This window comes from Oncorhynchus keta, chromosome 19 (assembly GCF_023373465.1).
Source record: "Oncorhynchus keta strain PuntledgeMale-10-30-2019 chromosome 19, Oket_V2, whole genome shotgun sequence".
Taxonomy (NCBI): Eukaryota; Metazoa; Chordata; class Actinopteri; order Salmoniformes; family Salmonidae; genus Oncorhynchus; species Oncorhynchus keta.
Window position 1 is genome coordinate 32,873,734 of NC_068439.1, and position 14,332 is coordinate 32,888,065.

Sequence of the window (14,332 nt, forward strand, 5' to 3'; positions counted from 1 at the left end):
AAGGTAGATGGATTATTTTAAATATGTTATTGGACAATAAACAGATATGGCTTATTAACCTATACGGTCCAATAATGATGATCCAAGCTTCTTAGAAAATATATATAAGAATTGATCAACTCTATAAGCAACACTAGACTCTATTATTATGGTGGGAGATTTTAATACGGTCTTAAATACCTCTATGGACCGTAAAGGAAATCGCACTACAAACTATCACCCTCAGGCACTTAAGGAAATCATGAATGTCATGGATATATTGGAATTAGTGGATATATGGAGGCTTAAATACCCTGACCTAGTGAGATATACATGGCGGAAGCTTAATCAAGCTAGTTGTCTTGATTACTTTCTTATGTCATTCTCTCTGGCTCCAAAAAAGTGTTGATAGGGGACAGAATGTGGTCGGATCATCACATAATTGGCATATATATTACTCTTACAGAATGTCCACGTGGGCAAGGATATTGGAAATTTAATCAAAGCCTACTAGATGATAAATTGTTTATAACTAGGACAGAAGAATTTATAACAGACCTTTTCAGACATAACATAGGTACTGCAGATCCCCTTATTGTATGGGACACTTTTAAATGTGCCTTTAGAGGCCATGCAATTCAGTACTCATCTATAAAACAAACACAATTTAGATCAAAAGAGTCCATATTAACAAAGGAAATTGAAGGGCTAACAGTGCAGTCAGATAGCAATAAAAAGTGTACCATAGAGGCAGAGAATAAGTTATAGGAAAATCAAAAAGAAATGGATGGCCTTAATCAAGAAAGATCCAGTGTAATATATTAAAGAAATAAAGCAAACTGGATGGAATATGGGGAAAAATGAACCAACTTCTTTTTCAATCTTCAATATAGAAATGCTACCAAAAATAATGTATTGAAACTTGTTACAAATGATGGAGTCACGCATGATTCACCAAATTATATTTTAATTTCAGTCTCCTCCATCTCCACTAACCAAAGCTAATTGTATGGATTTTTGTCCGAGTAATAATGTAAAATTAACATCTGAACAGAAAGACTCATGTTAAGGCCATATTACAGAGGAGGAACTTCTTGATGCAATTAAAGCCTTTAAGGCTGGGGAACACTCCAGGGCTGGATGGCATACCAGTGGAAGTATACCAAACTTGTTTTGATATACTCAGAGGACCATTATTAGCATGTTTTAAGCACTTCTATATAAATGGTAGATTATCGGACACGCAACAAGAAGTTCTAATTTCATTATTACTGAAACAGGACCCAAGTGGTATATATAAAGATCCAGTCCATTTAAAAAAATGGAGGCCTCTTACACTTCAGTGTTGTGATGCAAAATCCCTAGCTAAATGCTTGGCGCATAGAATTTAAAAAGTATTGTCAGATATTATTCATCCTAATCAGACAGTTTTTTTTACATGGACGATACATTGGAGATAATATAAGACAAGTACTGGAAACAATAGAATACTATGAAATATCGGGAACATCAGGCCTGGTTTTCATAGCTGATTTTGAAAAGGCTTTTGATAAAGTACATTTGGAGTTTATATAAAAATGCCTAGAATATTTCAATTTTGGGGAATCTCTTATAAAATGGGTTAAAGTTATATATAGTAACCAGGTGTAAAAAAGTAAATATTGGCCACATCTCAGAACATTTTAAACTGTCTCGAGGAGTAAAACAAGGTTGTCCACTATCGGCATATCTATATATTATTGTCATCAAAATGTTAGCTGTTAAGATTAGATCCAACAATAATATTAAGGGATTAGAAAGAACAAAAGGTGTCATTGTACGCTGATGAATCATGTTTTCTTTTAAAACCACAATTAGAATCCCTCCACGGCCTCATAGAGGATCTAGATACTTTTGCTAACCTTATATTACGTTAAAAAAAATGCTAATGTGTACATTACCGTGTAGTTTACCAATAAAATGGTCTGACGGGGATGTGGACATACTCAGAATACAAATCCCAAAAGAAAGAAATAATCTCACTCCAATACATTTTTATAGAAAGATCTTGCTACCATGGAAAGGAAAATACCAGCCTATTTGTGGAAAAATCACCCGATGAACTCTTTAGTCATATCACAGTTTACCTATTTGCTTATCGTTTTGCCTACACCTAGTGAACTACTTTTTAAATTATATGAACAAAAATGTTTACATTTTATTTGGAATGGCAAGCCCGACAAAATTAAAAGGGCCTATTTATATAACGAATATGATTTTGTAGGGCAGAAATTATTAAATATTAAAGCATTAGCCTATAGTCATACAGAAGTTATACTTAAATCCAAACTGGTTCTCTAGTAAATTGGTAGGAATGTCTCACTCCATGTTCAAGAATGGCCTTTACCATTTATTCAGATTACAACTGCTTACTTTCGGTTGTTTGAAAAGGAAATAATCCAGCTAATGAAACGGCTCCCCAGACTATTTCTGCTGGTAAACCCTGTTTATTATCTATGCATAGTCACTTTAACTCTATGTACATTAACATATTACCTCAATTACATTTTCTAACCTGTGGCCCGGCCCGTACATTTTTATTTTACCTTTATTTAGCTAGGCAAATCAGTTAAGAACAAATTCTTATTTTCAATGACGGCCTAGGAACAGTGGGTTAGGTTAACTGCCTGTTCAGGGGCAGAACGGCATATTTGTACCTTGTCATCTCGGGTTTTTGAACTTGCAATCTTCCAGTTGCTAGTCCAATGCTCTAATCACTAGGATACCCTGCCTCTACATTGACTCTGTTATTTTACTGCTGCTCTTTAACTATTTGTTATTTTAATTGTTTCTTATCTATACTTAGCACTTCTTTTTCTTAAAACTGCATCGATGGTTAAGGGCTTGTAAATAAGTATTTCACTGTAAGGTCTACTACACCTGTTGGATTCGGCTCATGTGACAAATACAATTTGATTTAATAAAGCATTATACCATTCGGCTTTAAGAAAAGTGTTACTAATATCCTTCATCAATTCATACAGTATGAGACATGCACCAGGATATGGAAACGGAAATGTAATGGAATTCTAATCCAAACTGTTACTCTGTAGCTTCGCGTGGGTGATATTGCTGTTTTGCAATGAGAAAAGCGCCCTCTAGTGAGAAACCATAGCATGAATAAAATATTCCGTAAACTACCAAACATGAGACAAACTAATTTGGGGTTGAAGACAAATTTGGTAAACAATCTCAGAATAATGGGTCACACACATAGCTCATTCCTGAAATTGCTTGTAATATCCATTACAAAACGACAGCTGGCTTTGTGCCAATTACATAATGTATGAATAAAGTTTGAAGAGAGGTCGACTGCTGTTGCTTTTGCAGCGGATGTTTATGAGTATGCCAGGTGCTTTCTTGGAAGCAGGAAAACAACTGACTCAAGCAATGTCAATGTTTAAACGCTGGCTTCATAGGTAATACTCATACTGTAAATTTGACCTATGACTGAATATGAGCCATATTACAGAGTTCCAAATAGTTATAGATTCTTAAGTTATAAAACGTATACCTGGGCGTTTACCTACATTCCTTACTTTTTTTCGGTGACTTTATTTAAATGCTGCAAAGTTATCAAGACTTCAAGTGTTACCCTTTTTTCCGGAGACATTAGATTGGATGTCATGAATTTGAATGTCTGGAGCGTGAATCAGAAGTGCAGAGAAAGTTAATGTTTCCCCTGTCACCACTAAAACTGTGATCACATTGCTCCATCTAGAGGTCAACGTGTGCTGCTATAGTTATTGTCTATGTAAACGCCTGCAGCGTCTTTTTATCCACGCCCGCGGCTGTTCCCTGGGAGAATGAAGCACGCTCGAGACCAAAACAAAACATTTCCAAACATACCTTGCATTTTCCCAATTGTGAATATAAAGCTGCATTAAAATAGATTTTTAGTGAGCGATTTCAGCCAGACTGACTGACCAGATGGATAGCATCAACATCAATGATGGTTGCATTGTTTTTGGAGGTAATTCAACTGTGAATTATAACAAGTGATATTTCTATTTTACACCGCGGACTTTTTAAAATTTTACTAGGCAAGTCAGTTAAGATTCGTATTTACAATGGCGACCTAGGAACAGTGGGTTAATTGCGTTGTTCAGGGGCAGAACGACAGACGTTTACCTTGTCAGCTTGGTGATTCGATCTCGCAACCTTTCTGGTTAACGTTACTGGCCCGTTGGGTTGAAGTAGTGTGCGTCGTCTAGCATAAGTTTAGTGTGGTCATCAAAGGGTTTAAGAAAAGACTATTGAGATACTTAGCTACATGACATTTGTGCTAGTTGCCAACTAAAAATATGCTGCAAAGCTACTTCTAGCTGAATGGGCAAAGCCAGCTCTGTTGATTCCAGAGGCCAGTCGTCATTCAGGGCAGGTGGGGCAGAGCCTGTTTTGAGCCCTACCTGTTGCTAGGTTGAAAAGAAAAACGGAGAGGGAGCTATCTGATTTTTTTCAATAGAAATTCTCGTTTTCATCTCAAAATGTTTTCTGTTTGGAGTAAATGGTTTCAGTTGCAACAGACGAAATGTTTTGCAACAGAGTCTGCGTAATGAATACACTCCTGGTTATAACATTAATCCTGTGTCCTGATCTTGTCCTCATTCTTTTTGTGCCCACATTTTCAGACTTGTCTACACATGGTGTTAAAATGTATTTTATCCATGCACTGTATGCATTGTGACCAGATTCCCCGGCCCTCCTGTAAGACGCACATGCCTGCTGATACATTAAGTCAGTGGTGCCAGTTGTAAATTATTTTAGAGGGCAGAATAATTATTTAAATGGATTCACTGTCCAGAGCCGTCTACACTTGTAAGATATCCAGACACAATGCGTGCCTGACTACCTCCGAAGACGGGCAGGAGGATCTGATCACATTCAGATCACAATGCATCTTATTTTTTTGCCCCCATTTTCATGATATCCAATTGGTAGTTACAACCTTGTCTCATCCCTGCAACGAGGCGAAGTTTGAGACACGCATCCTCTGAAACGTGACCTGCCAAGCCGTGCTGCTTCTTAAGCTTCTTAACACACTGCTCGCTTAACCCCGGAAGTCAACCTTACCAATGTGTTGAAGGATTCCAGCTTTGATCAAAAGTTGGCATTTTAACTAACCTTAACCCTATTCCTAAACTTAACCTAATTCTCCCAACCTTCTACTTTAATTATCCTAACCTGTTGCATAAGTTCTTCTAACTTTCTACAAACAGTCAAATCTGACGTTAATTTGACCAAAGCTGGATGCCTTCTAGCCATGACCTGTTTTCTCCGACTTCTGGGTTAAGCGAGCAGTGTGTTAAGCAGCGTGTCTTGTTTCCGAGGACCGAACTCAGCTTGCTTATTCACTCAAAATACCAATTAGTGAAAAAAAAAGCTCAGAATTAGGCTGCCTGTGTAAATGTAGCCAATTAATCAAGATCTGCAACGCTGCAGGGTATTTCCACGTTCAACAGTTTCCGTGTGTATCAAGTAAGGTCCACCATCCAAAGGGCATCCAGCCAACTTGACACAACTGTGGGAAGCATTGGAGTCAACATGGGCCACATCCCTTTCGATACTTTGTAGAGTCCATGCCCCGACGACTTGAGGCTCTTCTGATTCAATATTAGGAAGGTGTTCCTAATGTTTTGTACACTCAGTGTAGTCCTGTACCTTGGGATTTCACAATCTTGATTTCTTAAAAGTATACTGAACAAAAATGTAAATGTATAGTGTTGGTCCCATGTTTCATGAGAAAGATCCCAGAAATGTTCCATATGCACAAAAAGCTTATTTCTCTCAAATTGTGCACAAATTTGTTTACATCCCTTTTAGTGAGCATTTCTCCTTTGTCAATATAATTAATCCACTTGATAGGTGTGGCATATTAAGAAGCTGATTAAACAGCATGCTCATTACACAGGTGCACCTTGTTTTGGGGACAATAAAAGGCCACTCAAAAATGTTCTGTTTTGTCATACAATACAATGCCACAGATGTCTCAAGTTGAGGGAGTGTGCAATTGGCATGCTGACTGCAGAAATGTTCAACCGAGCTTTACCCAGAGAATGTAATGTTAATTTCTCTACTATAAACCGTCTCCAACATAATTTTAGAGAATTTGGCAGTACGTCCAACCAGCCTCACAACCGCAGATCACGTGTAACCATGCCAGCCCAAGATGTCTACATCTGGCTTCTTCACCTGCAGGATCGTCTGAGGAGATGAAGAGTATTTCTGTCCAGTGATAAAGCCTTTTTGTTGGGAAAAACTCATTCTGATTGGCTGGGCCAGGCTGCGCTCATTGCCCAGTAATGTGAAATCCATAAATTAGGGCCTAATTTATATATTTAAATGGACTTATTTCCTTCTATGAACTGTAACTAAGTAAAATCTTTCAAATGGTTGCATTTTGCTTTAACATTTTTGTTCAGTATAGCTTTCATTCTTCATTTTATATAATAATAATAAAAGCTATTCTTTTGTCATTTTATATAATAATAATAAAAACTATTGTTTTGTCAATCAATCTTTAGCTCTTGACTTGGCCAACCTGTAGTCAGGTGTAAGGTTGCTGTGGAGTTAAAGACAGAAAGAGCACCACTGTAAAGTAAATGTACCTTAAAAACACAAAAGTATGCATGTATATGCGCACACACAGACACACAGGATAGAGCTAAGGCACAGGTGATGGAATGTATCTGCACAGATGCTGTGCTAGGCTTAAAGTCACACCCTGATGTGGATCTGCTTGCGGTAGAACTCATAGTCCTCTGGTACAGTATCTGATGGGAAAAATAAATAAAGATTATAACCAGGAAGCCATAACAATTTCAATTGAATTAATTCAAGAGGTTAAATTCCAATTCAAGAAGGTTGACATACCGTTGCAGCGATAGCCCAGGTTGGACCAGATGATTTGCTCCTGGGAGAAGCAGAAGACGCCCAGCCTCCCGCCCCTCATTGAGGTGTCCACCAGCACGCCCGAGTCTGCCACCAATGTCATGCCTTCATACAGCCTCACTCTGGCATAGATATACACAATGAAAAGCTGTACAGATCGCTCTATCATCTGAATTATATATAGATACTGTATAGCCATAAAGAGCTATAGATCTATCTCTATACAGTAAACAGCTCAAGGAAACAGTGAGGAAGGCCCTACTTAATAACCTTCCATCTTCTCTAAATTTGCTGTTGAATTACAGATATCTGAGTTGCCTAACTTTTACACATGATTGGTTAACTTGATGTTCCTAGGGCCTCCACCGAGCTACTGTATGTATATACAGTCGTGGCCAAAAGTTTTGAGAATGACACAAATATTAATTTCCACAAAGTTTGCTGCTTCAGTGTCTTTTTTTTGTCAGATGTTACTATGGAATACTGAAGTATAATTACAAGCATTTCATAAGCGTCGAAGGCTTTTATTGACAATTACATGAAGTTGACGCAAAGAGTCAATATTTGCAGTGTTGACCCTTGTTTTTCAAGACCTCTGCAATCCGCCCTGGCATGCTGTCAATTAACTTCTGGGCCACATCCTGACTGATGGCAGCCCATTCTTGCATAATCAATGTTTGGAGTTTGCAAGAATTTGTGGGTTTTTGTTTGTCCATCCGCCTCTTGAGGATTGACCACAAGTTCTCAATGGGATTCACGTCTGGGGAGTTTCCTGGCCATGGACCCAAAATATCAATGTTTTGTTCTCCGAGCCACTTAGTTATCACTTTTGCCTTATGGCAAGGTGCTCCATCATGCTGGAAAAGGCATTGTTCGTCGCCAAACTGTTCCTGGACGGTTGGGAGAAGTTGCTCTCGGAGGATATGTTGGTACCATTCTTTATTCATGGCTGTGTTTTTAGGCAAAATTGTGAGTGAGCCTTGGCTGAGAAGCAACCCCACACATGAATGGTCTCAGGATGCTTTACTGTTGACATGACACAGGACTGATGGTAGCGCTCACCTTGTCTTCTCTGGACAAGCTTTTTCCGGATGCCCCAAACAATCGGAAAGGGGATTCATCAGAGAAAATGACTTTACCCCAGTCCTCAGCAGTCCAATCCCTGTACCTCTTGTAGAATATCAATCTGTCCCTGATGTTTTTCCTGGAGAGAAGTGGCTTCTTTGCTGCCCTTCTTGACACCAGGCCATCCTCCAAAAGTCTTCACCTCACTTTGCGTGCAGGTGCACTCACGCCTGCCTGCTGCCATTCCTGAGCAAACTCTGTACCTGGTGGTGCCCCGGTCCCGCAACTGAATCAACTTTAGGAGAGGGTCCTGGCGCTTGCTGGACTTTCTTGGGCGCCCTGAAGCCTTCTTCACAACAATTGAACTGCTCTCCTTGAATTCCTTGATGATCCGGTTGATTTAGGTGAAATTTTACTGGCACAAATATCCTTGCCTGTGAAGCCCTTTTTGTTCAAAGCTGATGACGGCATGTGTTTCCTTGCAGGTAACCATGGTTGACAGAGGAAGAACAATGATTCCAAGCACCATCCTCCTTTTGAAGCTTCCAGTCTGTTATTTGAACTCAATCAGCATGACAAAGTGATCTCCAGCCCTGTCCTTGTCAACACCCACACCTGTGTTAACGAGAGAATCACTGACATGATGTCAGCTGGTCCTTTTGTGACAGGACTGAAATGCAGTGGAAATGTTTTTGGGGGATTAGGTTCATTTGCATGGCAAAGAGGGACTTTGCAAGTAATTGCAATTTATCTGATCACTCTTCATAGCATTCTGGAGTATATGCAAATTGCCATCATACAAACTGAGGCAACAGACTTTGTGAAAATGAATATTTGTGACATTCTCAAAACTTTTGGCCATGACTGTATACAGTCCATTCAGAAAGTATTCAGACCCCTTGACTTTTTCCACGTTTTATTACGTTATAGCATTATTCCAAAATTGATTAAATTGTTTTTTTTCTCCCGCATCAAACGGGAGACAATGACTATTGTAGCTGGAAACAGCTGATTTTGAATGGATTATCTACATAGGCATACAGAGGCCCATTATCAGCAACCATCATTCCTCTGTTCCAATGGCACGTTGTGTTAGCTAATCCAAGTTGATCATTTTAAAAGGCTAATTAGTCATTAGAAAACCCTTTTGCAATTATGTTCGCACAGCTTTACTAATCTTCTGTGAGTTTTACTAACAATACACACAATACACAAATACTTATTTTCCACCATAATTTGCAAATAAATTCATAAAAAATCCTACAATGTTATTTTCTGGATTTTCTTTTCTCATTTTGTCTGTCATAGTTGAAGTGTACCTATGATGAAAATTACAGGCCTCTCTCATCTTTTTAAGTGGGAGAACTTGCACAATTGGTGGCTGACTAAATACTTTTTTGCCCCACTGTATATATATATATATATATATATATACACTGAACAAAAATATAAACGCAAAATGTTGGTCCCGTGTTTCATGAGCTGAAATAAAATATCCCAGAAATGTTCCATGCGCATAAAAAAACATTTTTCTCAAATTTTGTGCACAATTTTTTTTACATCCCTGTTAGTGAGCATTTCTCCTTTGCCAAGATAATCCATCTGACATGTGTGGCATATCAATAAGCTGATTAAACAGCATGATCATTACCCAGGTGCACCGTGTGCTGGAGACAATAAAATACCACTTAAAATTTGCAGTTTTGTCGTACAACACAATGCCACCGATGTTTAAAGTTTTAAGGGAGCGTGCAATTGTTATGCTGACTGCAGGAATGTCCACCAGAGCTGTTGACAGAATAGATAGTTCATTTCTATACCATAAACTGCCTCCAATGTCATTTTAGAGAATTTGGCAGTACGTCCAACCAGCCTCACAACAGCAGACCTCGCATAACCACGCCAGCCCAGGACCTCCACATTCGGCTTCTTCAACTGTGGGATCGTCTGAGAGCTCTCTCTCAGATGAGGTCTGCTGGGGGGAAGGGGGGAGTATTTCTGTCTGTAATAAAGCCCTTTTGTGGGGGGAAAACTCATTCTGATGGACTGGGCCTGGCTACCCAGTGGGTAGGCCTGGCTGCACTCCTGCCCAGTCATGTGAAATCCATAGATTAGGGCCTAATGAATTTATTTCAATTGACTGACTTCTTTGAAATTGTTGCATGTTGCATTTATGTTTTTGTTCAGTATATATACTTTTTGGGTTGTGTCAAATGTGTATATTTATAGGTCTCTAGATCTCAAAATGTTTTCCCTGTTAAAATAAAGGTTAAATACAAATAATACATTGGCAGAAGAATACAACTAGGAGTAGAGCATTTGTGGCTGTAATGCCCTTTGACTTTTTGCTCACTTGATGTAGCCCATCTGTGGGCGGTGGCTGAGGTGCCAGCGGTAAGATGTCTTGTCCCTCCAGCCCACATTCCGGGGGTCCTTCCACAGCAGGGTGACCTCGCCCGGGGTGTCGCCCGTGTGCCACAGGGCGTTCCGGAGGTACTCGCCTGGACCCGTACGTGACTTCACTGCCTGTAGAGAGAAGCAAGTAAAGTCAAGTGTGTGGCTGGGGTAATCTAATATCTACTACATTTGGAGTTGAGGCACGTAGCTAGAACTACCCAACTGGATGACGTGGGATGTGGACTCCTATTGACACAAGACTATTTTGAAGGTCTAAAACATCTGACAAACTTCTGATGTTTGAGTGTAATGTCCCTTTAAAGTCAACTGGTGCAGTTTACTGTGTGCCCCACCTTTAGTTGCAGGCCTGGCTGGGCCATGGCCCTAAAAGGCAGCGACTGCCAGTAGGTCTGCTCCGTCTGTTTCCACATGACCACGTAGAAGCTGGACGAGTCCTGGTAACCGAAGATGAAGCCCACGTAGTCATCGTCTGTGGCCGTGTTGATGTGGAATGTCCCTTCAAAGTCTACCCCGTTAAAGGCTGTGTAGCCTGGTGGGGATCGGGTTGAGGGCGAGAGAGAGAGAGCGAGATACTTGACTTTTCATGCTCTTTTTTTGAGACATTTTCACGTAAAAAGGAGAGAAAGTGGGATAAAGAGGGGTGGGGTCAGAGGAAGACAAACAGAAAGATACACCACAGAGTGGCAGAAGGAGGTTTACAGACGTACCTATGGCCAAACCAGGGTCACTGTTCATGGTTTGAACAATTTCCATACCCTAAAAATACATTTCAGAACAATACAAAATTAATTGAAGTACATACAATATAATGTTTGTTTTCTACATGGGAATATTCCAAATGGTCACCCGATTGAGCACAATCCACTTGGGTTCGATTTGGGCATCGCCCTCCGGGTCCAGGATGACCGTCTGATAGTTTCTGAAGTCAGTCATTGTGACTTCAGCGCTTTCTGGACACACGTCAATCAAGTCTATCACAGAGTCGTTGTCAAAGTCATTCTCGCACATGTCACCAATGCCATTTCCTGATTGGATAAGGGGGACACAAAAAATACACAAACATACACCACTCAGAGAACACAGATGAGGTGGGGAGTATAGCGGAAATAGGTTACTGTAGTATGACATACAGTATAGGTTAGGACAAACATAGGTGGCCTGTGGTAGTTTGCCAGCAGTCCAATAAAATGCCAGACCATTTAAAACAGAATACGAAATTCTAATCTAACTTTAATTTCCAGTAAAAAGTGCTACCCCTCTGTGTGTGTCTGAAAAGTTACAGATTGGGCTTTTAAATCCTGGTCACCTTCTCACGTGTGAGTTTCAACTATCTCGAACAGTCGCCCCAGTGTGAGTCTCTTTATGCACGCAATGTCAGAATATACTTACTCACTGTTCCAAAATGTGATTCAAACCAAGCCACGCTGCCTGCTAATTATCTATAGGCTATGTTTCAACTAGTCAATTCACATATAAGTAGTCCATTTAACTGTTGCGGACAATTTACGTTTGAGGCTTTACTGAGCAGGACATACTTCTCTCTTCAATGAAAGCCCAAGCACAAACTTTTTCCTCCCTGGCACATTTTCCAGCTTCGTTCACTACTAATAATACCTTTGACATGTGTACATTCCTATCAAAGTAAATGCCTTGTTACGCTATCATTATAGTTTCTGTATATCGTGTTGTCGGTTCTAATGTAGAACACCGTATGTATGGAGCATAATGTATTAACTGTTTTATTCACGTTTTCAAGTACTGGTGACAAATCATGCATTCCGATTCTTGCATAGATTATAATGGACACATATGAAGTGTGTAAAATACTTTTTTGAGGGATGTAATTATTATGATGAGCTAATGCTAAGCTATTTGCCAGCTACAGTTGAAGTCGGAAGTTTACATACACCTTAGCCAAATACGTTTTTCACAATTCCTGACATTTAATCCTAGTAAAAATTCCCTGTATTCATCAGTTAGGATCACCACTTTATTTTAAGAATGTGACATGTCAGAATAATAGTAGAGAGAATTATTCATTTCAGCTTTTATTTCTTTCATCACATTCCCAGTGGGTCAGAAGTTTGCATACACTCAATTAGTATTTGGTAGCATTGCCTTTAAATTGTTTAACTTGGGTCAAACTTTTTGGGTAGCCTTCCACAAGCTCCCCACAATAAGTTGGGTGAATTTTGGCCCATTCCTCCTGACAGAGTTGGTGTAAGTGAGTCAGGTTTGTAGGCCTCCTTGCTCGCACACGCTTTTTCAGTTCTGCCCACAATGTGTCAATGGGATTGAGGTCAGGGCTTTGTGGTGGCCACTCCAATACCTTGACTTCGTTGTCCTTAAGCCATTTTGCCACAACTTTGGAAATATGCTTGGGGTCATTGTCCATTTGGAAGAACCATTTGTGACCAAGCTTTAACTTCCTGACTGATGTCTTGAGATGTTGCTTCAATATATCTACATCATTTTCTTTCCTCATGATGCCATCTATTTTGTGAAGTGCACCAGCCTCTCCTGCAGCAAAGCACCCCCACAACATGATACAGCCACCCCTGTGCTTCATGGTTGGGATGGTGTTCTTCGGCTTGCAAGCCTCCCCCTTTTTCCTCCAAACATAACAATGGTCATTATGGCCAAACAGTTCTATTTTTGTTTCATCAGACCAGAGGACATTAGCCCATCAGAAGCTTCTAAAGCCATAAAATCCTTTTCTGGAATTTTCCAAGCTGTTTAAAGGCACAGTCAACTTCCCAAGTTCTCTCACGTCACCCCGCTCCTCCGCTCTCTCCACTGGCTTCCAGTTGAAGCTCGCATCCGCTACAAGACCATGGTGCTTGCCTACGGAGCTGTGAGGGGAACGGCACCTCAGTACCTCCAGGCTCTGATCAGGCCCTACACCCTATAGGTTGTTAACTAGAAATTTGTGGAGTGGTTGAAAAAGTTGAGTTTTAATAACTCCAACCTTAGTGTATGTAAACTTCTGACTTCAACTGTATGTGTGGCGCCATCTTTGCTGACCTCATACAATGCATTCACGTAAACGTCTGTTAGACCACGGATGACTTTTATTAGATTTTTAGAAAGGGTTTTACTCAATTATTTAGATCACTGGTGAGGTCACCAGCGATGTGATGAATTGTAAATAGTAAATGCTATTAGCCTTATTCATATTATGGTTTCTGTCATCCGAGAGTTAGCTAAATATCACTGCTTGTATTAGGTCACTCTTTCCTCAGTTAACACTACAACTAATGTGGCCAGCTCAAACACGGACTGTTGCGTCAATCATAACTGTAACCTTCTAAATAAGTGTTCTAATCACACCGGTTTGAGCGTACGCTGCAGGGACCACTGTAGCATGATCACACACGTGTTCATAGGTGTCAAAGGGTTAAAACTCTGCGCTTCAAAGAATTTCTTTCCCTGGAACTCCTCCCATACCATTAGTGTCTGTCTGGCTGGGGTTAGGGATGAGACGACAGTTATCCGGCCCGGGAGGTCTCGCATCTGGAATGCCATCGTTGTCGTCGTCATCGTCGCATTCGTTGCCGATGCCGTCATTGTCTGAGTCCAGCTGGGAGCTGTTAGGGACGTCTGGACAGTTGTCCCTTGAATCCTGGTGGCCGTCCCCATCCCTGGACAAGATTGGGACATTAGAATAAGGCTCAAGTATACAACCTGAGATCATGGACAGGTTGTATACTTATTGTAAAATTATGTTTTTTACACATCTTGTTAGTGACAAGAAAAAGACAGCTTTACCTTGTTCAGCCTGGTTGTCATCTGGTTATATAACCAGATAACAGCTCCAAAATAGCTTCTTTATGTTTTGCTGAAGTCCCCTAAACCAGAAAACTAGTAAGAGCACTCACATGTCCTGGTTGGTGTCACACACATCTCCCACCAGGTCGTTGTCTGTATCAGACTGAACGGA

General features: G+C 40.2%; 1 protein-coding gene across 1 annotated transcript in view; it reads right to left on the minus strand.

The window, feature by feature from the left end:
* Window positions 1-3,656: 3,656 nt before the first annotated feature.
* LOC118398080 (thrombospondin-3b) overlaps window positions 3,657-14,332 on the minus strand; it is a 33,090-nt gene continuing 22,414 nt past the window's right edge. The window contains exons 16-23 of the mRNA XM_035793082.2: window positions 14,271-14,323; window positions 13,840-14,033; window positions 11,239-11,417; window positions 11,100-11,148; window positions 10,725-10,921; window positions 10,328-10,500; window positions 6,892-7,031; window positions 3,657-6,791 (exon numbers count right to left, since the gene is read on the minus strand). Coding sequence (XP_035648975.1) covers window positions 6,736-6,791; window positions 6,892-7,031; window positions 10,328-10,500; window positions 10,725-10,921; window positions 11,100-11,148; window positions 11,239-11,417; window positions 13,840-14,033; window positions 14,271-14,323 — 1,041 coding nt within the window. The 3' untranslated portion in view covers window positions 3,657-6,735. The remainder of the gene's footprint in view (window positions 6,792-6,891; window positions 7,032-10,327; window positions 10,501-10,724; window positions 10,922-11,099; window positions 11,149-11,238; window positions 11,418-13,839; window positions 14,034-14,270; window positions 14,324-14,332) is intronic.